This window comes from Macaca mulatta, chromosome 7 (assembly GCF_049350105.2).
Source record: "Macaca mulatta isolate MMU2019108-1 chromosome 7, T2T-MMU8v2.0, whole genome shotgun sequence".
NCBI classification, from domain to species: Eukaryota; Metazoa; Chordata; class Mammalia; order Primates; family Cercopithecidae; genus Macaca; species Macaca mulatta.
In genome coordinates, this window is record NC_133412.1 from 152,192,845 (window position 1) to 152,218,663 (window position 25,819).

The following is a 25,819-nucleotide window of genomic DNA, read 5'->3' on the forward strand; positions in this document are numbered from 1 at the left end:
AAAACCAAGGAAGCCATTTGGCTAGAAAGCGTGAGCTTGAGAATTGGATAGAAGTGGGGGAAGTTAGGCTCTGTGGCACTGGCTGGTGGAAAGTCTGCAGTCAGCACTTTGATCAGGTCAAACCCAATACTATTTTTGAACTCTTATTTTTCTGTGTCAGGTGCTGGCAAGCAAAACTGAGTAAGGAAATAATAGTTTTCGGCCTTAGATTTTAGTTAGTTTGAGGACCTATTGATAAGTGGTCCAATTTTTGTGTTTAATCTAGAAGAAACTGAAGAATGCAGTTTAATCATCACAATTGAAGTAGCGGATATGGGATCAGGGTCTGATTGCATTGGATACAATATTCCAAGATCACTGAATGATACAACTCCTGCAAAAAGAATGCTATGACAATATAAACATAAAGCCGCAGGGAAGTGGACAAAGGTCTTAAGGGTAGGAAAAAGGTGTGGGCACATTTGTGAAATGTAGCAGAGCAGTGGGATTTGGACTTTGCAATATACTTGTGCTATAGGACTGAAGCAGATAAGCATAGAATGCATGCCATTAATTCTTAGCTTTGAGGCATACCTTCCCAATAATGAGGAGAATGGAAAGAGGTATTTTTAATATATCCCTTCCGCCTTTATATATATATATTTTTATTGTTCAGTGAGGTAGAACCCTGTATAAAGAGGAATTCAGGGAATCTATTAAGAATCCAGGGTACCGCCGGACACGGTGGCTCACACCTGTAATCCCAGCACTTTGGGAGGCCGAGGCGGGCAGATCACGACGTCAGGAGATCAAGACCATCCTGGCTAACACAGTGAAACCCCGTCTCTACTAAAAATACAAAAAATTAGCCGGGTGCGGTGGCGGGCGCCTGTAGTCCCAGCTGCTCGAGGGGCTGAGGCAGGAGAAGGGCGTGAACCCGGGAGGCGGAGCTTGCGGTGAGCCGAGATCGCGCCACTGCACTCCAGCCTGGGTTACGGAGCGAAACTCCGTTTCAAAAAAAAAAAAAAAAAAAAAAAAAAAAAAAAAAAAAATCTGGGGTACCTTTCATGTTCTAGTCAGAGTTCTTGGAGTTATTGAATTATACAAATATGACATCCCAACACGTACGGTAGGTATTAAAATCTAGGTGTGGGGCAGGAAAATAGCTCATAGGCAATTCCAATTTTTGCAGTTGAAATTTGGCCTGAAACACTGACTATTTGCATCATCTGTCCCTCCTTTATGAGCTGATGATGCCCACTGCTTCTCTCACATGGCAGGTTTTACTTCGTGCTGAAATAGTGAGCATATATCTCTGCCTCCAACACTAGATTGTGTGTTTCCTGAGGGCAGGAGCAGTGTCACCTTTTTGACTTTCTAGCACTTAAAACAGAATGTGCCTCATAGTTGGAGGTCAATACGTATTTGAATAGAAGAATGCATGAAAATATAAATGTTAGACTCTTCCCTTATGGTTATTGTTTTAGTTTATAAAGGTGATGTAAACATAACCCAAGATCACATAGCAATTTGGCAATTCTCTATGAATTTTCTATAATAGAATATTTCAGTAAGCACAATATACTTCCTGTTTTAACTCTGTAGCTAACTGACCTTTAGTTATTTGACAGATATTTTTCTGGCAGGCAAGGTGCTAAACATTGGGGGTTGTCTGCAACTGTTTTTTATTTTAAGGGTAAAGTTTCTCTTTTAATTCAAATTTGTTTTTCAATTGACTTATACATTTGTCTGTATTTATAGTGTACAACATGATGCTTTGAAGTGTCAATAACAAAATGGTTAAACCTAGCTAATTTAATCATAATTCAAAGAGCTAGATTTAACCATTTCATTATCGACACTTCAAAACACACAAACACACATAATGAAATGGTTACATCTCGCTAATTAACAAATACATTACCTCACATAGTTATTGTCTTTGTGGTGAGAACATTTCACATCCACTCTCTGTGCATTTTTAAAGACACAGCATATCATCATTAACTGTAGTCTCCAGGCTGTACAATAGATCCCTTGAAATTATTTCTCCTATCTAACTAACTGAAAATATGTATCCCTTGACCAACATCTCCCCACTCCCCACCCCCAACCACCCCAGCTTCTGGTACTCACCCATCTTCAGCTGTTTGTAAATACCTACGGTTGATATGGAAATGCATTTGCTTAAATATACTGAAGGCTGTGGATTATTATAATATAGTCCTTTTATGCTATCAAAGAGTTACTGTTCTCTGAGCTTACCTTAGTTGGGTCTTGTAAATTGAGTGTTATTTGAGAACAGAACACAGGAGGGCACCAGAGAACAAGAAAACAACAACCAAAAAACTCCCAAAAACCAAAACACTGAACTTCTGGCTCTAGAATAGAGACCCTGCTAAATTTATCGTCTCTCAGCAGTCCATTTCCATTAAGTCTTGTTCTTTAAATACCATGAGGTATTTTTAAACATGAGAGCTTTCCAAACTTTCATTAAAGGAAACTGTCCCTTTCCCAGACAATGCCTCCGGCTCAGTCAGATGCCCAAGCATGACCAGAAAGAGACATGGATGAAGAGAACCCAGGGGACTCTTTGCACACATGATGCTCTAAAGCATTTTCAGGTCTCCCCTATGGACCCAGCAAGAGTGCTATCTCTGAGGAGGAAGGCAGATTGCTGGACAGATTCGCAAAGCACAGCATCTCCAACTCTCCTACAGATGCCTTTACTCCAGTGCCTCAGCCAGCAGCAACAGGTCTCTCTGTTGGTGATACCCAAGGGTGCCATTTAAGAAGAAATAGACAATGGGCTTAAGTGTTCACTCACCTCCCTGTGCTTCCCTGGGCCTACAGAAATGGCTCCTGGGCAAGTGGGAGAGGTTGAATTAGTCACTGTGGCTTAGAGGCTGCAGTGCCTTATCAATTTCTGACACTGAATTATGACTAGAATTTGAAAAACATCAAACATGGCTTCCACGACATAATAGTCTCAGCTCAGCATGTCACTGGGAGGTTGTAGTAGTTTGCAGATGACGGTGATCAATGAAAACTCAATTTATTTGACTCAAAGGGCTGTGGATATATGTACGTGAAGATGTATTATATAGCCCCAACCTGCTGCATCTGGCTTTGGAATTCTAGGTCCACATTTCTGAGTATCTGCTAGTCATTTCCATGTATAGAGCCATCCCTTGGTATCTCCAGGGGATTGGTTCCAGAACTTCAAAGGAATCCAAATTTGAGGATGCTCAAATCCCTGACAAAATGGCATAGTATTTACATATAACCTATGCCCATCTTCTCACATACTGTAAAATCATCTCTAGATTACTTGTAATACATAATACAATGAAAATACTATGTGCACAGTTGTTACTGTTTCGGGAATAATGACAAGGAAAAAGTTCTGCATGTGTTTAGTACAGAGGCAAGTTTTTGAGAATATTTTAAATCCGGAGCTGGTTGAATCCACAGATGTGGACCCCTCAGATATGAAGGATCATCTGTTTATCCTACCATCTCATACTCAGGATGTTTAAAATAGAGTTAATAGGTGTTTCTTTCTCAAACCCAGCTCTTTTCTTTGTTTCATCTAAATTAAGTAGGAAGACCAAGTTTTCCAGGCTGGAAAAGTGTAAGTGATCCTCAACTTTGTCCCTCCACCTTCCATTCCTATCATTCAGGGGGTCACCTCAACCATCTCTTCTATTTATACCTTTCATTCATTTCACTCTGCTATAGAACACTTTGAATTCAGGATTTATTTGCCTCTTTTCTTAGTAAGTTCAATGGCCTTTCTGTACTTTTTCTGTTCTGGTCTTCATGTAATCCACTTCACATTCTTTTTTAATTCAACTTCCCAAAGATTCATCATTGCTTACAGGACAATGTCCAATTCCTTAGCATTACATAACAGTCCATCTATCTTTCCTACCTTAGCTCTCACTTCACAGCTTGTAATCCCTCTCCTCCCCAGTGCACACATACACACCTACCTTCCCACTGTGCTTCGTCTTCTGGCTACTGGTTATATTTTGCCTTCAATTATCTCTGCTGGATATGGAATAGCATAGAAGTTATGCACGTGGGCCCTAGAACTAAACTAGGGACCTGCAAACTACAATCAGCAGGACAAATATTCCCCATCACCTCTTTTCATAAATAACCATTTACTGGAACTCACCCAGGGACTATGGAGAAACAAGGAAGAATTTCACAGTAAAAGATGCCAGAGGAAAAAAGAGTACATATTATATGGTTACATTTATATAAATCTAAAAAGTGCAAACTAATCTCTAGTGACAGAAAACAGATCCCTGGCTGTTAGAGGAGCAGGGAGAGAAAGGGATTGCAAAGAGCCATGAGAAAACTTTTGAGGATAATGTATACGTTGCTTATCTTGACTGTGTTGATGTTTTAATGGGTCTACTCATATATCCAAACTTATAAAATGGTACACCTTAAATATGTGCAGTTTATCATATTTCCATTGTACTTCAATTTAAAAGAACACATGGAGAACATTCAGCATCCAGTGTTCTCATAGTCTCAGCAACAGTTAGCCTGAAGAGTTGCTTGTGTCTTGATAGCGAGATCACTGAAGTAATTTCCACAGTTCAGGGTTATCACTCCATTGCTAGTTCTAAGAATCTTACCCTTTTCATGCGTTTGGTCTGTCATCAAAGATGTAGGATGGCTGGACTTAATCATCTTCAAGGCACTTTTCAAATTTCTAGAGTCTCTCTGCAGGGCACAGTGGCTCACACCTGTAATCCCAGCACGTTGGGTGGCTGAGGTGGGTGGATCACCTGAGGTCAGGAGTTGGAGACCAGCCTGGCCAACATAGTGAAACCCCATCTCTACTAAAAATACAAAAAACTAGCCAGGTGTGGCGGCAGGCACCCGTAATTCCCGCTACTCAGGAGGCTGAGGCAGGAGAATCACTTGAACCCAAGAGGCAGAGGTTGCAGTGAGTCCAGAGCACGCTATTGAACTCCAGCCTGGGCGACAGAGTGAGACTCTGTCTCAAGAAAAGAAAAGAAAAACAAACAAACAAAATTTCTAGAGTCTCTCTGATCTCCATTTTACAGGTTCAGTCTACAGATATTTTGGTGGTACCTAAACTTATTCGGGAAGTATGTTAGTGGTATATAAATTTACATGCCCAACCTTTGCTGTAGTTGATGCCTCTGTTGCTAAAATACGTTTCTTTTGTAAGTGTTGCATCCCTCTTTGAAACAGCAGGGGCTCTCCTGGCAAAACAGTCCTATAAGCAGTAGTGGAGAAACCGGCCTGCTCACTGTTCTTGTTTTGGGTAAATTGCCCTTCTTAATTGAACATTATATGATTTGGCTTCCCAAACTTGTGTTCTCCTTTTCAAAAATCTAACAGTAATAGGGTGTATTTAGTTAGGTTCAAAATCATAATTTTTAAAAAGAAATGCAGGAAAAAATTCAAAGAATGTTTAATGAGAATATGATAGACTTTGAAATGGAAGATATCACCAGGAAATTCTCCATTTCTTAGTACTATGTGACACTGACTTCACACAGTGGTTTTAAGGTTGAGTGTACTGTTACAGGAATATGTAAGCTGCTTAAAACATCTCACAACTCATGGTCGGACAATGTTCCCTTGAGAGGAAAATTTACTGGCGTTTCTCAAAAACCTGACTGCTTAAAATCCAAGTGATACAATGCTGGCCTTGCTTATTTCTAGGGAAGTTGCCTTAGCAACCTACTAGCATTAAGTTGCTTAAAGGAACGTGTGTTTAACATTGTTATAAGTCAGAAACAGAGAAAACAGTTAACATTTAGACAAGTAATTATTACTGGCATCCGGGTAGGCTGTTGGAATAGCCAGGATATGAGTTGCGAATCATTCATTTATTAATCTTCATGGAATTAAATATGGAAAGGATGAATACAGAGGAGATCCTATGCTGGACACATTCTCTATGCTAGTTCACTTATTCCTTACCATATCCCCTTGATTAAAGTGATTATGAGTATTTCCATTTTGTAACTTTGAGAGACTGAGCCTGGAGATATGTAGATGTCTGTCCAAGGTCACACAGCGAGTACCTAGTGGAGAGGAAATTTGAAGCCATGTCTGGCTCACTCAAAATCCTATGTTCTTTCTCACACCCTGCTGGCTCACTACTTACTGTGAGGCATTTGAATGATCATTCAGCTATTTCCTTTACCTGGTGTTTTTAGTTTGCTGGCTTCAGTTTCTTAGGGGCACCCTATTGGGCCACATGAGAGATTATAGAATTATGTTGTAATCATGGTGGGCTATTATCTCTGCAAACTCTCCTGACACCATCAGTGCACCAGGAAGGTTGGATAATCCTATGTGAATGTGGAGAAATCTCAACCTTTTTTTTATTTGACATTAGGATTTATTTTCCTCTAGGTGGTTTTTGCACTGACTTTGTGGAATTTTAAAAGTTGAGTTTATTTTAGTGTGACAGTAAAGAATTTGGTTCTTAGGACATTTTCTCTTTTGTGTGCCTGGAGCTTCTAAATCTTGTTTAAACCTTCTTTTTGAAATAGATGTCACATATCTTTGGCTGTAAGAGGAAGTCAGGAGTTGTTCTCTCTGCTTCCAGACCCACTCCCCAGCCACATAGACTTTGTATTTGAAGGTCCAGAGTGATTTTTCTAAGACAGTAATCTGACACTGTCATTCCCAGCAGCATGTAGAAAATCACCTTGACACTCCAGGTACATTCAAGTGGGCTGCCCCAGAGGTCATGGAACAAAAAGTCTCCTACACCAAACTAAGATGTGAAATTATAAATTCTTTATTAAATCAATTTAAAGTACACTTTAAGCGTAAATCAAGAGGAAAGTGATTGGTTCAGTGAACGTGGAAGAGTGTGCAAATGTGATAGAACGACTACCATATCTCAATCCTTGGTTACACAATGTTCAACTACCTTGCTTCCCCCTCTGCCGTGTTAGTCTTCCCTGCTGATGAAGTAGTTACAAGAGCCAGAGTTGAGATTAAGAAAGGGATACGACAGTTGGGAAACACTGGTTCTGTTACACCATTGCCCTCCTGGAGAGACACAAGGGCAAGTATGTCTGGCCATAGCTATCACTTGCCAATTAGCCTGGTGACCAGATATGTTTTATCTCTATGTATCAACCAGAGCAAATGTAGGGCCAGAATGGGACCAAAATTAATGTCACCGATGGGTTGACCCACTTAGGGATGAAGGTGTCAACAGAGATGGTCTGAGCTTCATAAATATTTAAGATGTACTCTGTACTTTCATCCCTTTCTATGGGCAAGTAACTCTCTTGTTTCATTCTTTTTATCTTTGTTCAGCACACGTGCTCTTTTTATTTTCTCTATGTCTGACAGGTCTCAGAGATTGTCAATTTGATCCCTACACTTTAACCCATTCTATAAGTTCCATCCAACTTTTTGTTGCTTGCTATAACAAAATCGAATAATCTTAAATAATGCAGCAAACACACATTGCAGCCCGTTTAAGATATTTTAAGAGTTCCTTTTGATCTAGGAGATAAAATACAAAGTTTTCAGGACAGCAGGTTCTTATAAACAGGTTCTTACAATCTCCTCCTGGCTATCTCTTTAGACTTATTTCCTCCCTCTGATAAAAATGCCCTCCACTTCCCTACCACATGGAACTATTCAACATTCGCTGAACTTGCATGCTCTCTTAATCTTCATACATGGTCGTTTTTAAAACCTCTTGTTTACCTGGAGCACTAGTTCCTGCGCATTCATTAAAAAGCATAAACTTTGCTTTCTCTAACAAGTATTATTTGAACACCATTATCTTCCTAACCCCAAACTCAGACCCAAATGTGCATGTGTACATGCACACACACACTCCCAAACAGCTTCCTCTTTCCCTGTGTTCCTTAGGTATAATGTAAAGAATTCATACTAGTATTAAAGCACTTAAAACATTGTATTCCATTTTTATATCACTCTCTACTCCGTTAGACTGTAAGAAACTTTGATCCAGGGATCATAATATATTTCTCATTTTATCTCCAGCCACTAGTCAATGTCCAGTGTGTTATAAATAAGCAGTAAATATTTGATGAGTTGTTGAGTTAATGAGTAATAACAAATAAATGTTATTGTACAACAGTTTGGCAGATATTTGTTCCTTGAATAGAATTATTTTTATAATTGTCATTTAGAAATTCAGTTTATATGGGATATTTTCCCCCTTATTTCTTCCCTTGAACATTTTCCCCCAACTACCATGTACTCCCATTACTAGATTTTTATAAATCACTGAAACATGTTTTCATAAATTATTAATAGCAGCAAGTAGCACTGATCGGTTGGGTACCTAATGTGTATCAAGCCATGAATTAGAACTTGTTCTCCACTGGTCCCAAGAGAACTGGATCAGTTCACAACCCTGCATAAATGGTAGCTAGGATTATGATTCAGTAGGAGCATATGTAGCCTCAAACAGGATAATTAGTTGTAATAAGCACATAACCACATTTTCTCCCTGTTTCTGTGTTAGGGGATGGCAGTCAATTCACACTTTGAATTTCAATGTCCATAAGCTGTATTTAAATACATTCATATAAATGCATGTCAAGTAACTACCATGTCTAGGCCTTGAACTAGATTCTGAAAAAAGCAGGCACAATCACTGGCCTCGTGGAGTTCATAGCCAGCATCACCTTAAAATCAATGAGAAGTAGAAAGTCAGGTTATTGAGACAAGGATGACCCACCCTGCATCTAACTGGGGGACATTGAGTTCTCACAGACATTACAAGCTGATCCCAGTCAATATAAGCTCACTGTATAATCAACTACCCCCATACACAAATGTCCCCTTCTCCAGTGGCTTGATCTAGGGCTGGCAGGGATTCACCCTTCCTTACTCATGGTGCTTCTCAAAATTCCCCTGCTGCCTCACCCAGCCACCCCCATTCTCACCAAGTCTAAATATCAGTTCCAAGAAGCATTTCTCGTTCCTCTACCAGTTTGTTTTTCCCAAACCTTCACTCCTGCTCCCTCAGAAGCACCACTGGTTATGGAGGTCTGATCTGAAGTCCTACCCATCACTCACACATCCGTCATCCATCCAGAAGGCAGTTTTATATAAACCCAGATAAGCCTGGCTTTGGATCTACTTACTAGCTATTTACTGTTGGCTGACATAACTGAACATCCCTGTTTCTTACTGCTGTCATCTGTAAAATGGGATAATAATGCTTACTTCCCAGTATTCTGAGGATTAAATATGAAGTCTCAGTACAAAGTGTAGCAATGACTTTATGCCTCATTATCCCCACTGTCTCCCATAGTCATTCTCTCTAGCACCCCATGCCATCTTTGGGATTGTCCAGTTAGCCCCTGAAGTGGCGAGGACCCTATTTCAGTGCTTGTATTTAGAAAGAACCACCACCAGCTAAAGGGGGGTAGAGAGGAGGCATCATTTAGAATCTCTGAAAATCTGAAAAAGCTTGCTTCTAGGCCAGAAAGTAGAGAGAACTGTGAGACTGTGTCCTAGCCACAGTAGACCAATGTTGGACTGGAGATGATAGGTCGTCTTAGTGGAAAGTGTGGTGGGGAACCAATACGGCACAGTAGCTCAGAGTGTGGGCTCTGGAGCCAACATAAGAAGAGTTACCCTAACAGAATATAGACCACAGAGTTCTTCCCTTCAAGTATGGATTCACCATACATCCTTCAAACCTCCCAAGTACTTCCCTTTCTTCCTCTCTACCAACCTGCTTCTTACCAACCTTCCAAAGTCCTGTTCTTGATTCACCCTAGTCTCACCTATAACCTTCAGAAGCCCGGTCTCTGACTCTTAACTCTTCCTATTTTGACACTGAGCCTCTACCTTCAGCTTTAGGAGCCACAGTGAGTGTTTCAGAGCTGAAGAATATCGGAGCCCATATGTCAGACATGAAAGATTTGGAAAAACAGGGCCAGGCACAGTGGCTCACGCCTGTAATCCCAGCACTTTGGGAGGCTGAGGTGGGTGGATCACGAGGTCAGGAGATTGAGACCATCCTGGCTAACAGGGTGAAACCCCGTCTCTACTAAAAATACAAAAAATTAGCCGGGCGTAGTGGTGGGCGCCTGTAGTCTCAGCTACTTGGGAGGCTGAGGCAGGAGAATGGCATGAACCCGAGAGGCGGAGCTTGCAGTGAGCCGAGATCGCACCACTGCACTCCAGGCTGGGCGATAGAGCAAGACTCCATCTCAAAAAAAAAAAAAAAAAAAAAAAAGAAAAGGTTTGGAAAAACACATAAAAATATTCATTGAAATATGTATTTGAAATGATTTATTCGAGTAGGATTGGGACCTAAAAATTTTCCGAATATATCAGAATGGGGCAGTAGTACCAGGAACATATAGAAAGGAATAGAAAAGTTGATCTCATAGAAATCAAACGTAGAACAGAGGATACTAGAGGCTGGAAGGGGGAGGGGGAAAATGAGGGATAGGAAGAGATTTGATAAAAGATTCAAAATTACAGCTAGATACAAAAAATAAGTGCTAGTGCTCTAGAGAGCTGCAGGATGACTAAAGTTAACAATAATATACAGTTTCAAATAGCTAGAAGGAACATATTACATATTAAATGTTCCCAAACAAATAATGATAAATATTTGAGATGATGGATATGCTAATCACGCTGATCTGATCAATATATATTATGTGTATCAAAACATCACTATTTACCCTGTAAGTATGTACAATTATTATATTTCAGTTAAAAAAGGAAAAGAAACAAATATTCTGAGGGGATGACCTTAAGAGAGATGTTGGAAGAGAGGGAGGGTTGGGGAAATAGGAGATGTCTGAGAGATACCGTAGAGGAAATTTGAAATAGAAAAACAGAGCCGAGGAAAGAAAAAAAGATGAATCAAAAATTAAATTCAAATTATATGATGATGGTTCAGGGAGCAACACATGTGTAGAGAAGGAAATGAGAGGCTGGAACTTTGGGGGAACCCCAGAATTAAGTAATAGACAGGGGAAGAGGCAGGGAGGGGAGGTTGCTTATGAAAGTTCATACATGTGGGGCGGGGTGTGATGGCTCACTCCTGTAATCCCAGCACTTTGGGAGGCCCAGGCGGGAGGATCACCTGAGATCAGGACATCGAGACCATCCTGGCTAACAGGCTGAAACCCCGTCTCTACTAAAAATACAAAAAGTTAGCCAGTCGTGGTGGCGGGCGCCTGTAGTCCCAACTACTTGGGAGGCTGAGGCAGGAGAATGGCATGAACCCGGGAGGCGGAGCTTGCAGTGAGCCGAGATAGCGCCACGGTACTCCAGCCTGGGAGACAGAGTGAGACGGTCTCAAAAAAAAAAAAAAAAAAAAAGAAAAAAGAATTCATACATATGGGAAAACCATGAGACAGCCGTGTCACTGAAGATGGGAGTGGTTGCTGAAGCGTAATGGTGGTGAAGAGGACTGGAAAATGTTCCTTATGCTTGGCAATTTGCAGATTACTAGTAACCAGATAGAACAGCAGAGAAAATAACTAGCTGCCAAAAAGATTGGTGGGGAGGGCTTGGAGAGCAGAGGAACCTGGGCTCAGCAGCAGTCATGGGGGGCTCTGTGAAGTCTGGGAGGGGGGGAGCACTCTGGTGGGATACTCTAAAATGTCAAGGTGAATGGAGAAAGCAAGGGAAAGAGGCAGGGTTATGAGAAGGGCTTCTGTGAGTGGTGAAATTTGAAGGTGCCTAAAGAAAGCTAACAGGAAAAGTCTGAGGTTTAGAAAAGAAGCAAGATCACTGTTAAAATATACATCTCTCTCAAAGAATGTAGAAAAAGGATAGGAAGTGGAGTCAGAGGAGAGTTTAGTCTTGGACAAGGTGGTGGGGTCCTTACTCTAGTAACAGAAGCGAAACTTTGGGTTAAGTTTGTAAGGAAGGGATTTCATTTGTTTACTCAACAAGCGTCTGAGTGTGTAGATGCAGACATGGGCGTTTTAGACCTGGTTTTCAAGGTGCCTCCAATCTGGTTGGGGATGTGGATAACTGAAGAATTAGTTTACAACAGCCTGAAGTGAACCATGAGGGATACTGACTGGGGTGTCGAAGGGTGAGAGGATGGCAGGTGGTGAGCGAGACATTCCAGAGTTTCCCTGTGAGTTACAGGTTGGGTTAGGACGGAAGTGGAACTACCTGCAGAACAATAAAGATTGGCCAAATATCTGGAATTTCAGAAGCATCAACTTTGGGAAACGGAATTTGCTAATGGAGTGGAGTCTGATGCAGTTCAGTTCTTCACTTAATTTCTCCTGGTATGCAGACCCAAATTATCTGAGAATGATCTTTTCACTTCTGTTTACAAAAATGCAAGCCACCAGTAGAACCACAGGCACCAGTTAACAGTGCAGAGAGCACTGGACTGGGAGTCAGATCTCGGTTGTACTTATGTGGTCATGGGAAATTCCTTCCCCTAGGTGCAGAGACTCAGGATTTGCTTTAGTAAAATGAAGGATTATTCTTTATTGTTCTCAGAAAAGTGGTCTGAGAATCGCCTGTGTGGTGGGCTAAGTATTGTTTCCTAAAAATTCGATGTCTACCCGGAACCTCAGCCTTGTGACCTCATTTGTAAATAGTGTCTTTGCAAATGCAATTAGTTAAGATGAGATCATACTGGATTATGGTGGTCCCTGATTCCTATGATGGTGTCCTTATCAGAAGAGGGTACACAGAGAAGAAGGCAATGTGAAAACAGACAGAGAGTGAAGGAATGCTTCTATAAGCCAAGGAATATCAAGGATTGTGGGAAACCCCCAGAAAGTAGGAAGGGACAAAAATGATTCTGCCCTAGAGCGTTTATGACCTGCTCACACCTTGATTTTAGACGTCTGACCAGAACTGAAAGAGAACATATTTTTGTTGTAAGCCACTAAGTTTGTGATAATTTGCTGCAGCATCCCTAGGAAAGTAATACCACCTGCATCCAGAATATCAGGAATCTTATTAAAATGCCACTTCATAGAATCCATCCCAGATCTTGTGAATCAGAAATACTGAGACTAGAGCCCTGAAATTCAAACTATTAACATTATTCATATGTTTCTTATGAAGTTTTAAATGTGAGAACCACTGGCCTAGATGATGCGTTAACAGCTCTGAAAAATCTTTAAGTTAAAATGACAGGACTATTTTATGCATTTAGATGACATCCTCCCGGGTGACATGTGTTACTTCCCATCCTATAGTTATCAGAAACAGAAGTATTTATTTTATTATATACAAAAATAAGCAGATTGCTTCCAAACTACATGCTTCTAAACATGTTCATAGGTTTTGTGTTCTGGCAGCATTTTAACGATAAAAATATTAAGGGTTTTCTTTTTTCCAGAAGAGGTATTTGTCTCTGAGCAGTTTGACAAATATTAAAATTTCTTTTAATCTGTGTTCTCCCATCATTTTCTGGATATGTTTCTTTCTTATATCATTTTAGCTGGCCTTTTTTTCCTCTGCTTTTATTCATTTTCTGTGCACTCAGAAGTTAAAGGCATATCCATTGTATGTATTTATTTAATAGTTTTGTACTCTTTATCCTGTAGGGCCTGTGGAAAACATTTCACCATGATAATTAGTCATTGCATCTCTGAACCATCCCTGATACATCTCTTGGCTAATGGAGGCTACATAGTGTAGTAGTTAAGGGCAAAATGGAACGAGGCTGCCCAGGTTTAGTCCGCAGAAATTAGGTTATGCAACATTGGGCAATTGACTGAACTTCTTTCTGTGTCAGTTTTCTCAAGGGTAAAATGTGGTTGTTAATGGGACCCATGTGTTAGTCAGCTCTGCTCAGTTATGCTGCAGTAACAGATGCCTCCCTGGAATCCTCGTGACTTAAATGAGCAGAGCTTTATTTCCCACCAGCATTAATATTCATCCTAGTTCTGCTGCAGTGCTTCTTCTTGCCTCTTCATTTCTGGACCCTGTCTGAAGAGGCAGCTCTAATTTGTCACATCCTGGATTTGTGGCCAAGGAAAGAGAGCTAACAGAGCCATGTGGTGGCCCTCAGACCTTCTAAGTGGTTCACACTATTTCTGCTCACATTTTCTTGGCTGTGAAGCACGTCATGCAAAATGCCTGACATAAGAGGCAGGAAATGTAACCCTCCAGAAAGGGTGGACCTATTTGGAAGAGGCTGATAGGAAAGGACAGCAAATATTGTCAAAAATAATATAATCAACTATAGCAACTTTATGGGATTGATGTATTAAGTAAGTTAATATAGGTAAAGCACTTAGAATAGTGTCTTATGACTATTGTCTGGTGATCTGTTATTGATAGGGTCTTGTGCAAGTATGTGAAGACATTAATTCTTTATTTGAGAATCCAATGTGCATGCCAAGGACAGTGCTATTTAGAGTTCAGAAAGATACAGAAATAAAGGTCTTGGTCTATACCTTATGGAATCTATATAATCCTACATGAAGAATGTGAAGAGGAACAGACAGTTGATGACTTCCAGATGGCCTGAGTGCCCACCAGCATGGTATCTAGTGGATACCTCTGTACCTGTTCTTCCACATGATTGGTTTTTATTTGTTCAACTCCCGTAGTAGACTCTAAGCCCCTTTAGAACAGTGAGTGTATCTTTTTCATCTTTGCACCCTGGAAACTTTCACAACACCTGTCTAGTAGGTCATCAACTTTTAAATTAAACCCCTCCTTTTTTATACAGTCTGAAAGTGGGGTGGTAATTTCACTCTCTTAGGTAGGAACAGTTTTCTTCGCTTGATGTCCCAAGTTAATGAGGAATTCAGGGTGCAGGGAGGAGGCAGTCAGCAGTTTGAAGTTTACATCTGTGCTATGCCCAAGCTGTTGCCAAAAGGCATGAAGACAGCACATGGAAATTAGTCCTGTTTGCCAACATAGTCAATTTTGCATGTGTCATACATGGCCAGGCTTGCTGCATTAGGAGCCAGTTGCATTTAAGTCTTACTTAAGGGGAAACAAATACATTTGAATTGAAAGACACTTGATTTATTTCTGTTGATGTTCTGGTTTTAATTATTTTCTCTATGTGCATGTCTTGCAAGTTTTATTTTTGTGGGAACTATAAGGATATGATATTTCTAGTGAGATGGAGAGCTATAATTTCTCAACTTTTCAAACCTACATACATATTATTTTAGGAAGGACAAATCTCATCATCTTAGTTAACAAGAACCAGAATAGAGTGATAGTTCTGCTAATCCAGCCTCCTGGGTCTTGCAGTTGCATACAGCAGATATTAAGAGGATAAGAGAGTTTATCCAGGAGTAAGACCATTCTGTGTGGCAGCTATCTCTGTCCACAGTGGGTGATCAGCTAATGCCATCAAGCTCATAAGCTGATAGGCCTTGTAATTACCATGCCAAAGAGGCTGCAAATATCCCTCTTTTCCCATTTTTACCTTGTATTTAGTACTTTCTATTGTAGGAAGGAGGTACTGTAAACACCATGGAGGTTGATCTGAAAATGCCATATTCCCAGAACTTTTTGTCTTGGGATACTTCTAAAGTCCAATGACTGTATTTTTTTTTTTTTTTTTTTTTGAGACAGAGTCTCACGCTGTTGCCCAGGCTGGAGTGCAGTGGCGCGATCTCGGCTCACTGCAAGCTCCGCCTACCGGGTTCCCGCCATTCTCCTGCCTCAGCCTCCTGAGTAGCTGGGACTACAGGCGCCCGCCACCGCGCCCGGCTAATTTTTTGTATTTTTAGTAGAGACGGGGTTTCACTGTGGTCTCGATCTCCTGACCTTGTGATCCGCCCGCCTCGGCCTCCCAAAGTGCTGGGATTACAGGCTTGAGCCACCGCGCCCGGCCATGACTGTATTTTTATATCTATACATAAAGTCCCCCATCCAGACGGGATATTCATCCAGAATATGTCAGATAGAGCCTGAAGGGTCTTTGGGTATCAAGAGCATATCTCTTAGATTCTCGCTTGAATAGACTTACGCTATTTAAGAATGATGGTTACCTCATTCTTGGCAGTAGAGTGAATTAGACAAATTAACAAATTAGAGTTCTCAAAAGTCCTCCATGGTTCAGAGTGAAGAGCTGTGCGATTGTGCTTAGAGACCTATGCCACTTCCTCACAACCCCAGGAGTCTAGTCAATTTTTGGTAATTTACAACCATGGTCCCTCAGCCTGCCCTGAGTGCTGACAGCAGACTACTGCCTTCTGTACTCTGTGGGCTTCATGGACTCTAGGCAGCTATTTAGGTTAATGGGAAGTGATCTATCTGTGGAGTCAGGACAGGCAGATATCTAGGTTAATGGGAAGCAATCTATCTGTGGAATCAGAAAGACTGGATTCTTTATTTAATTTCACAATTCAATAGCTTGTGATCTTGGGCAGGTCACTTAACCTCTTAATCTCATCCTAGGTAATTGACGTTACCTACCTCATGCGATTGCTGTAACATTTGAGTTACTGCGTGGGACATGATTGAGTGCTATGTAGGTTTTATCTTAGTTTGAGTTCCCTTGAGAGCAAAGCCTGAGACAAAGACTTAGGTGAGAGAGTTTATCCGGGAGTGGTCCCCAAAAGCAGAAGTGAAGGAGCAGGGAGGGTAAGCAATGCAGAAAGAAACACCAGTGTGAGTGTCCACTGTCAAGATTCCTGCTCTAAGCACTGCATAGGTGGGAGAGATGAAGGCGTTGCTGTGAATGCCTCCCAGAATTTTCTGCTTAAAACATAGGAGGTTGGAGTATTTATTCATGGACTCCCTCCCACTCCCCATTCTTTGACATTTACCCCTAGGGTATTCTCACCCTCACTCCCATTTCTTGGTTGCTCTTTCTTGCAGGCAGGGCAGGTACCCTAGTTTTAGAGAAGGCCCAAGGACTGGCCATGCTTGAAGTGGGGGACCATCAAACTTTGAGCTCACAATAACTGTGAACTGCTGCAGTGGCTGAAATCTGACATTGGCTGAGGGAATATGATGCCAGGCGGCACGTGATGCAGGGTCTGCTGCAAGCACATACAAATATGATGATATTTTTCATAGTCACTTTCATTTATAATATACACATTTAACTTTCTTTTTTTTTTCTTTCTTTTTTTTTTTTTTTGCTGTATTAATAGGTTCTGTATGGTAGGCCTGTAACCTGGTCTTACAAATACTTAAAAAAAAAAAAAGGCCAGGTTATATTCTTCATTATCCTCCTAGAATTAGATTTTCTGTTTCATAATTAGCAATAGTCTCCCATATCCTCCATGCCGTTTACCCAGCCTCACCCTATTCCTCTTTCAGTCCTGAGACAGAACAATTCAGGGATGTAAACATGGAGAAACTGTGAGAACAAACCCGAGTGGAAGGATTTTTTCAGACAGGCTGACTAGAGTTTGAGTCCCACAGCTGCTGAGCTTGACAGGTCCCAGAGCTTTGTTCTGCCTCTTGATTTGTAAAGCTAGGATATAGTATATCAGCTGCATGCTACAAAACTAAATGAGACTACGTGTGCAGAGCAACTGGTAGTTCTTTATACAGGCTACTTTCATTCCCCTGTCACTTCCCCAGAAAGCTGCGTTTTCTTCTGGCCAGGAAGAATATATATTAAAAGGAAAATTAGTGACTTCACTTATATGTGCTGCCTGATATCTTTCGGTTCCAAATTTGTCTAATTCACTCTACTGCCAAGATCCTTCTGCTCCTCTTCCTTCTCCCCCTCTACCCTCCATAAATTTACTCTCCTTTAATTTATACATCCATTTCTATGTATTCACTTATTAATTCAATTATATGTATTTACCACTATATGGACTACTTTCCTGAATTGGTTGAATCTGTCCTATTACTAAAATACATTTCGCAGCTCCCTTCAGCTCCCCTTCCATTTCTTCTCTCTCCCTCAACCCACCCACTCATTTGTTTATTTAATTTATTCAGTTTTATTTATTCGCTCACTAGTTTTTTTCTAATACATTGGGCACCTTCTTGGTGCAATGTACCATACTTAGTTTTTGGGGATTACAAAGGTAGCATATTCTACTTCAAAGGGCATATAAGCCAATTTTTTTTTTTAAACTACAATACAAGGAATAGAGTGGCCATTTGCCAAATAAAATTTTTATTGAATTACTGAAGCAGTGAACTCTCAGCTGGGAGGGTCAGGGAAGGCTGAGAGGGATGGCTGCAGATAGAAAGGTTATAAAAGCAATAAAGGGAGACAAACGTAAGCTGTATTTTGCCTTCCTTAATTCCTATTTAAAGCAAAATATTAATATTAATGTACTAGACCTTTCAATTCATAATTGGATATATATTTTTTTCTGCATGCTAGGGCAAAAAGGTCAATTCACAAGAAAACAGACAAATTAGAAATTTATTAGGGGATGGTAGGGAGCAGGTCTTATGGCATGTCCTGGTTAGAATCTCTTTAGCTCAATCACCTTCAGCTTCAAAATCTGTGACTTTAGTGCTAAACCGTAAGATCACACAATCAAACTCAAAAACACTATAATACCTAAAATCATTGTAAGAAATCTAATTTGTATTAATTGTACCATTGGAAAAGTGAAGAAAGTTCTAGTATATTTTATAACATTTTTTAAAAACAAGAGTAGAATCAATATCCACAAAGGGATCTTTCTGCCTGTCCCTGAGAAAATTGCCCTTATCTCTTGAAAAGTGGTTTCATGGAGAGAGATTATCATAAGAAAGCTTGAGCCTGTCCACAGCTTACCACTGCTGAGCACTGCTGTAAGTTTATGGCTTAAGGTAGAGGTTTGGGAATACATTGCGGACAATATTCTTTCTCATTTTTTGAGGAGCCATTTGTTTCTTTGGAGATATATCTGCCCTAGATTCATTCCATTTCAAAATTGAGATGCTCCATTCTCTCAGCCAAGATGAACGGATTCATTTTACACTGTGATCACAATTTAGAGATGCTATTGAATGGGCTGCCAGTGTTTGCTTTGTAATGTTAGGGGCACTCTTTGTTCTTAGTCTTAAGGCATGGGTTAGAGCACATAACAGAAACCATGCAGGAAAGACAAAAAGAAGAAAGAGAGGGGTGGAAGGAAGGAAGAAAGAAGGAAAAAAGGAAGGAAGTTAAAAAGGAAGAAAGGGAAGGAGGGAGGTGGGTGGGCAAATAGCAACACTCAACAATCCTGCATCATCAATAGATAGTGGTGGCCTGAGGTATAAATTAACACTATTCTAAGAAAAATCAGGCAAGCAGTGAACTTTGATTCACACGTCTCAGCAGGGGGAAGCTGCCAGGAGCTGGTTATCAAGTGTGACTCACAGGAGAGACACGATACCAGAAGTAACCTTCTCTGGCTAGTAGGATCAATCATGTCTTACTTTTTCCTGGAATCTTTCCCTTTTAAGTGAGGCTGTTTTCATCTACCCAGTTTGGCAGAACAAACCCTAGGAATCAAAACTGATTTCTCTCTTTACTTCTCCTACTACCAATTCATCTCCCAAACCAATCTCCAAGTCCTGTTGACTCCACCTCTAAAATACATCCCGAATTTTACAACTTTCATTTCTACTGTCTCCTAGTTTTAGCCTAAATCATTTTCATCTCTTGTCTTTAACAGCTTCCTAATAGATCTCCTTGTTTCCATTATTTCACTTTTGATCGAATATACCTATAGCAACCAGAGTGATTTTCAAAACTTAATTGAGATTATATAATCTCCTTACTTAAAACCTTCCAAGAGCTTCCAGTACGTGTTGAAGAGCTTTCAGGTTCTGTGCCATGTCATTAGGACTTCATGTGGTCTGGACTCTGCCTACATCACCAGCTTTGCATGACTGGCTCCTTCCTAAATGCACCTTCTCAGAGAAGCCTTCTCTGATCATCTCATTTCGTACCTTTCTACCCAACCAAGTGTTCAGCATAAGAGTAGAGAAGTCACCTCAAAGAGGTCTTCCTGGAACATTCTACAAAGTAGCCAATCCTCAATCCTCACTCCCCACCCCAACTACTTTTCATCATACTACCCTGTCTTATTTTAGATAGGGTTGACAGAACTCAACCCTATCTAAAATTATCTCATGTTCCTTAATTTGTGTATGGTCTATCAGATTTTCTCACCCCAAAGTAGACTGTAAACTGTGTAAGGCAGGACGCTTTCTGTCTTGTTTATCGTTTCAGCCTCCACAATGAGGATCAGAATGAGCATCAGAATGTGACCACTATGCCTGGTTGCCTTCTGGTGTTCAATTAGCATTTGTGAAAGATGTGAATAGATAGTCTTGCAAAACTTTGGCAGAGGTGAGTAACAGTACTCTATTAATACCCTGGGAGGCTGAAGCAGGGGATGAGGTGCAGAGAAAGGGGTGAGTAGTCCGTTGTTGAACTCGTTATATGTGGCAGTCTCAATGGTATGTTTGCTTATTAAAGCCTGATAAATATTGGTGGTGTTTTTAGTAGGTTTTAAGTAGAAGCAGGGGCTCCTGGAGGGTGCTCAGGCTAAATAGCTGGGTCGCTTGTCTTTCTCACACCTCCCGGGGAGACTTCTCAGTAGAAGACTTCAAGAAAGCTCCCTGCACCTTCCACACCTGTTGTAGGAGGTATGACAGCTATTCCTGAGCCTTAAGTACTCCAGTAAGAATGAAATGATCTATTTGAGGTGTTTTGCCAAACTGGCTCTAAAAAAAATTATGATTTAAAATGTTTTCTCCAGTAAAAATGAACGCTTTAAAACGAAGTTTGTAAAAGCAAAACAAAACAAACAAAACACCTCCTCAATCTCTGTTGGGTTAGACACCCAAAGAAAACAACCAGAAGCTGAAATTTTGTGGACAGAACATAAAACGCCTTTTTCCTTCTCTGTCCTCCTCTTCTTCGTTCAGTCCTGTTCTTTTTCCTTATCATCCCTGCTTTTACTTGTCTGATCTGTTTTGTCTGGGGACGATGCCTAATACAATGTGTGATGCTATGGGCTTAGTGAAATGCTTGTCACAGCTCAGCTAGCCTAGCCAAAGGTGCTGGTGGAAGCAAAGGTAAGTTTTCTTTTTTGATTTATCTTTGATGTCCTTCGAATCTAACATAGTCCATCACTTTGAGCATTTATTAACCATATCATTTAGATGTATAATTATATGCATCTTTCACTATGCCTTTCTAAAGGGGTAATTTTCATATATTTTACACACTGTAGAAATTTTGGTTCATGTGAAACATAGTTTGATGGGAAATCAAGTTACCATTTCATTTCCCTCCTTGAATAAATAGAAAGATGGTCAGGTAAAGCAAAGTGATTGTGATAGAGATATCACCCCCTCCCTCCCCAACCTCCACCCAAGCAAAAAAGTTTCCAATAGTTCAACATACACTTTTGGAAACAGAGCTTTATGGCATATGGAAGGAATTTCTACTCCCTGCGTATGAGCAAAACCATCTGGTTTAGTTGGTTCGGTCAGGTCTTAGAAATACATTGACAAACACATGTATGTCAGGGGTAACTTGTAGTCTTGCTGCTTATATTGCTCCTGGGGGGAATAACAAATTCATGTAATATGAACGGTCTAGTTTTTAAGAAAATTGAAATAAATTAAAAATAATTAAAATCCACAGTTCACCTTATGAAGGTGTATACTTTTAGTAATGCTCAAATATAGATTTTTAACATACACTCCGATTTTCTGTCTGCCAAAAGAGGGAAAAATCTGATAATATCTGAGGTCATCTTCCTCCAAGCAATCAGCAATGCATTATCTCCTAATGTTTCTGTTTGATTTCATTATTGGTTCTGGCTTCTAAAAGAAGGGTTCCATAGGGTTATTGTAGGATAGGTCAAGAAAAACAATCTAGTCTTTGTATTTCATCCATGATATCTTATTTTGTATCCTCCATTCAACAAAGAATTAGGTCATCTTCTGTGAAACAAAGCCTTACCTCAAAGAGATGGTGTTAGATGAGTTTTCAATAAGGATAGCTTGTGTGAGCATTTGGCTGGTATTACGCAGGGCATTCATTAGAGGCTCTCTGTTCTACAATAGTGAACAATTCAACACTATTTTTACGAAGTTCTGCATCCCAGAAATCTTTTGCATCTTTATTCCAGGCATGAGTGTCATTACCTGGGAAATTCAACTGAGGAGTCTTAGGTAATTTATTAATATTCTCTACTTAGATCCATCAGTGATAGTTTAAGCAGCCTCAAGAGAATCAAAGGATTTTTTGTGATCAATATTTATTACTTAAACTATAAAAGGGAAAAATACATGTAATACATATATCTAATATGTACCCAGTTGCAGATCATAACTTTCCTAGTTATAAAAATACAGGAAAGTTGATGGTTTTGAGATCTTTCTTAAGTTCCCACTAGTTTCATTTTGAATTTCAGTGTTTTCTTCTTTTTGTCTGAACTATCCTTTGCTTACATGAAGAACTCTTTACATTCATTGTTTCACTGATGCTACTTCACTGGGTTTTTTGCTTGAATAGACCAGAAAAAGTAATCCCTAGACCAGATCATCCTGAAAAGTTTGTATATTTCAACCTTCAGCTTGTGTCTGCATCTTGCATTACTTATCAATTCACTTTTATTCTTGGGCTACTGATTAGGTTTGCTCCTCCTCTCTCTTTGCCTAGATTTCCTGCTGAGTTTAAACATCACTTTTCCTCTGTAGAATGACTTGACCTTTTGACTTGATTAAAGATAAACGCCATTGACTCTCCACTTCTGGAGGCCAGGAGTTTTACAAAATTCCACTGGGACTTACTTATTTATTGTTTGAAAATGAATATCAAATACCATTCCATGTCATTTTGATGAGATAAGTATGAATCTTGTTTTTTCTACTCTAAGAATAATAAGAATTGTTGCTGTTGGAGGTATCAAATGCAACTAAATAGTAGGGCATGAGAAGCTTCAGTTTTGTGGGTTTTCTTTTTTCTTTTTTTCTTTTTCTTACATTTTTATTCGTTGGCCATCACATTCCAAAGTTTTACAGCCAAATGGACAGTTAAATATTTGTGTTTGAATCTGACCACTGTGAATATCTCAAGGATAGCATAAAAGCTGACGGACCTCCAAACGTTAGCATCATTGGGCTGAAAGAAAGCTTGTTTTATAACTATATAGGTAATGTGACACGAATGAAGCAATGTTCCCAAACTACTATGTTTGTGTTAGTCATTTTCCCTTATCTTGTCCCCAATCATAAAAATTAAGCGATGTACAAAAATTGCCTAAAGAACAGATGCCACCTTATAGAAGATGTTTTAAATAGCCCGTACTTGTAGCAGTTCTGCCTTCATAGCTAATATTCTCCACGTCTTTCTTTACTTTTTTCTTTCTTATTGAAGCATTTGCATGTAGAATAAAGAGAATAAAAACATAAAAACCAAAGACAGATTTGTTTTTTCTGGGAACATCTGTTCTTTTTATAAAGTATCCACATGATGTGATCCATTTTCTTTCAATGCCCTTACTGTTGGCTGTTGTGAAGGCAACTGTTAAATCAATCTTAGACCTGAACTTAATAAGATAATGAAGAGTGGTATCTAATCAGTTGCAAATGTAGGGAAATTCTGTTATAATACATACGTTTTATGTAACATTGCGACAAACATATAAAGCAAGAGAAGCTGAGATGGAATCTAAAATGGTTTATTGTAGAGTTACTTTATTCCTAAGATTCATTGCTCTTTTGGCTTCACTCCCTAATTTTGAAGGCGTTTGGTCCTTTAGGTTTCCTTACTAAATGTTCAAGATTCTTGTCAATGTGGGTTGCACTTGAGGTTTGGGTACATTCTGAAAAATTATTAAATATAAGTTATTTGCTGTGCTCATTGTAATTAAAAGAAACTTTTTCACTCTGAAAGGCTGTTTATTTTTCAAGAGGAGAATTCCTCCAAACTTGAACTACTACCATAACTCTTATAACCAGCAGAAAATAGGAATACTAATTACTCAAAATTAAAAGGTGTAGTTTGAAATTACCTGGAGATTTATATTCCCCCATATAAAATATCTTCAGTCTTGAATGTATAGGAGGGAGGAGAGTAGCTAGTGACAGTTACGTAATAAAGCTTTCAAAATTACTTAGATAAATACATATTGACCCTAATTGATGGTTACCATAGAAACAGACCTATGTAGACATTGATTATTCAAGCGCTCATTAAAGCTCCTACTATGCACTTGGCCCTGTGCTCAGTATATGTTGGAGCCAAGTATATGGTTTTCCAAACTATTTCACATATATCCATAGGGAAATATTAGCCACTTATATGCTGTTATCTTTTTTTTTCCCTAGTCATTTTCAGGAACGGGGCTTTCCACATATAGACTGACTAATCCAAAAATATTTAATCAGCATCTTTCTTCATGAGCTCAGCTATCCTCCTAGAAAGAGCAAACTTGGTCTATCTTCTGCTTCTATGTAATCTTCTTTGTCTTTTAAATTTATACTTCAGATCAATAACGATATACATCCTAAAAGAATGTGACATTTTCTTTCTTTATTAACTGGATCGTTTTAATGCCTCTGTGTCTCTCTTGCCATCTTTTGCCCCAAGTACAATTCCTGTTACCCCTGATTCTTTATAGGGTTCAGTTGAACCTTAGCTTCAGCGTCTGGAGCATGGATCTCTTGGGACAACTTGGTTTATTCCTCTATTTAGTGGCACTTTATATTAGTCATACTTTTGTCCTGAAAAGTTTCAGTTTTGGAACTTTGCATCATTTCAGGTTTTAGGTCTTTGGATCCTTTTGGAGGATGATGAACAATGGGAAAATTCTGGGGGCCCTCATATTCCCTTCAGGAGCATTATTTATGATGGGGTTTAAAACTTGACATTATTACTATTGTAATGCTTACTATTGTGATTTCTATGGTTGCAAATCCTAGTAGGACCCTGTGTTAATGGAAATGTCAAGTTAAGGCAGTATGTGTTGCAAAGTCCTTTTCTTGTCCTATTGGTGGAAACTCTCTAAAAGCCAGACTGGTGTATAATGCCAAATGGCCAAATTATTCTAAAGAAAAAATATTACAGTAAATTTCCTATTATCTTAAAGAAATGCATCTGGATTCTAAGACTTTGAGAGATTAATGACTGCTAACTACAGCTTCCTGTAAATGATTGCTTACTGCCATTGGCATTTGAAAACCTTATATCTGAGATAAAGGAAGGCGCAATTTTTTTCATTACTGTGCCATTATCCTTTATGTTTGAATTGAGACTTTTGCACATGGGGATTCCTACGGAGAATCCGTTGGATTAGTAAAATTCGAATGGACTTTGGGTGGAATATAATTCCTTGAGTGTTGCTGGCTCATGTGCACCAGTGTGGTTTTGACAGCCCTGATGCATGAACAGTACTTTGAGAATTGATTCTAACTTTGGCACTTACTACCATCCTTAGGCAAAGGACCAGAGACCCTGTATGCAGGGCAGAAGCTCAATGACAATGAGTGGCACACCGTTCGGGTGGTGCGGAGAGGAAAAAGCCTTAAGTTAACCGTGGATGATGATGTGGCTGAGGGTGAGTATGACGGTGGTGAAATTTGTCTCTCTTTTCTCTCATGGTCCTCTCAGTCATTCAGTAAGCGAACAGTGTTTTGCAAAACCTTTTATTTTGCATAGTAGAAGTCACAAATCGTGTTTTCTGTAGACCAACTCAGGCAAGGCTAAGAAGGTCTTCCTCTGTATTTTACAATCCCTTTTCATCAATGTGCGTTATGGAAATTACCTGCTAACTATAACTACATATTTATGGGTCTCTCTCCTTAGGCATAGAGTATGTGTCTGGAGAACAGATGTAGGGTTCTACAGATCCTTTTATTATTCAGTCATTAAAAAATCACATGTCAATCATCCTCCCATATGCCAATTCCTTCCATCAGTGAGTGAATCACTCTC

General features: G+C 39.7%; 1 protein-coding gene across 1 annotated transcript in view; it reads left to right on the forward strand.

The window, feature by feature from the left end:
- Window positions 1-25,819, forward strand: part of NRXN3 (neurexin 3) — a 600,687-nt gene that overhangs the window by 544,743 nt on the left and 30,125 nt on the right. The window contains exon 8 of the mRNA XM_015144213.3: window positions 25,323-25,442. Coding sequence (XP_014999699.2) covers window positions 25,323-25,442 — 120 coding nt within the window. The remainder of the gene's footprint in view (window positions 1-25,322; window positions 25,443-25,819) is intronic.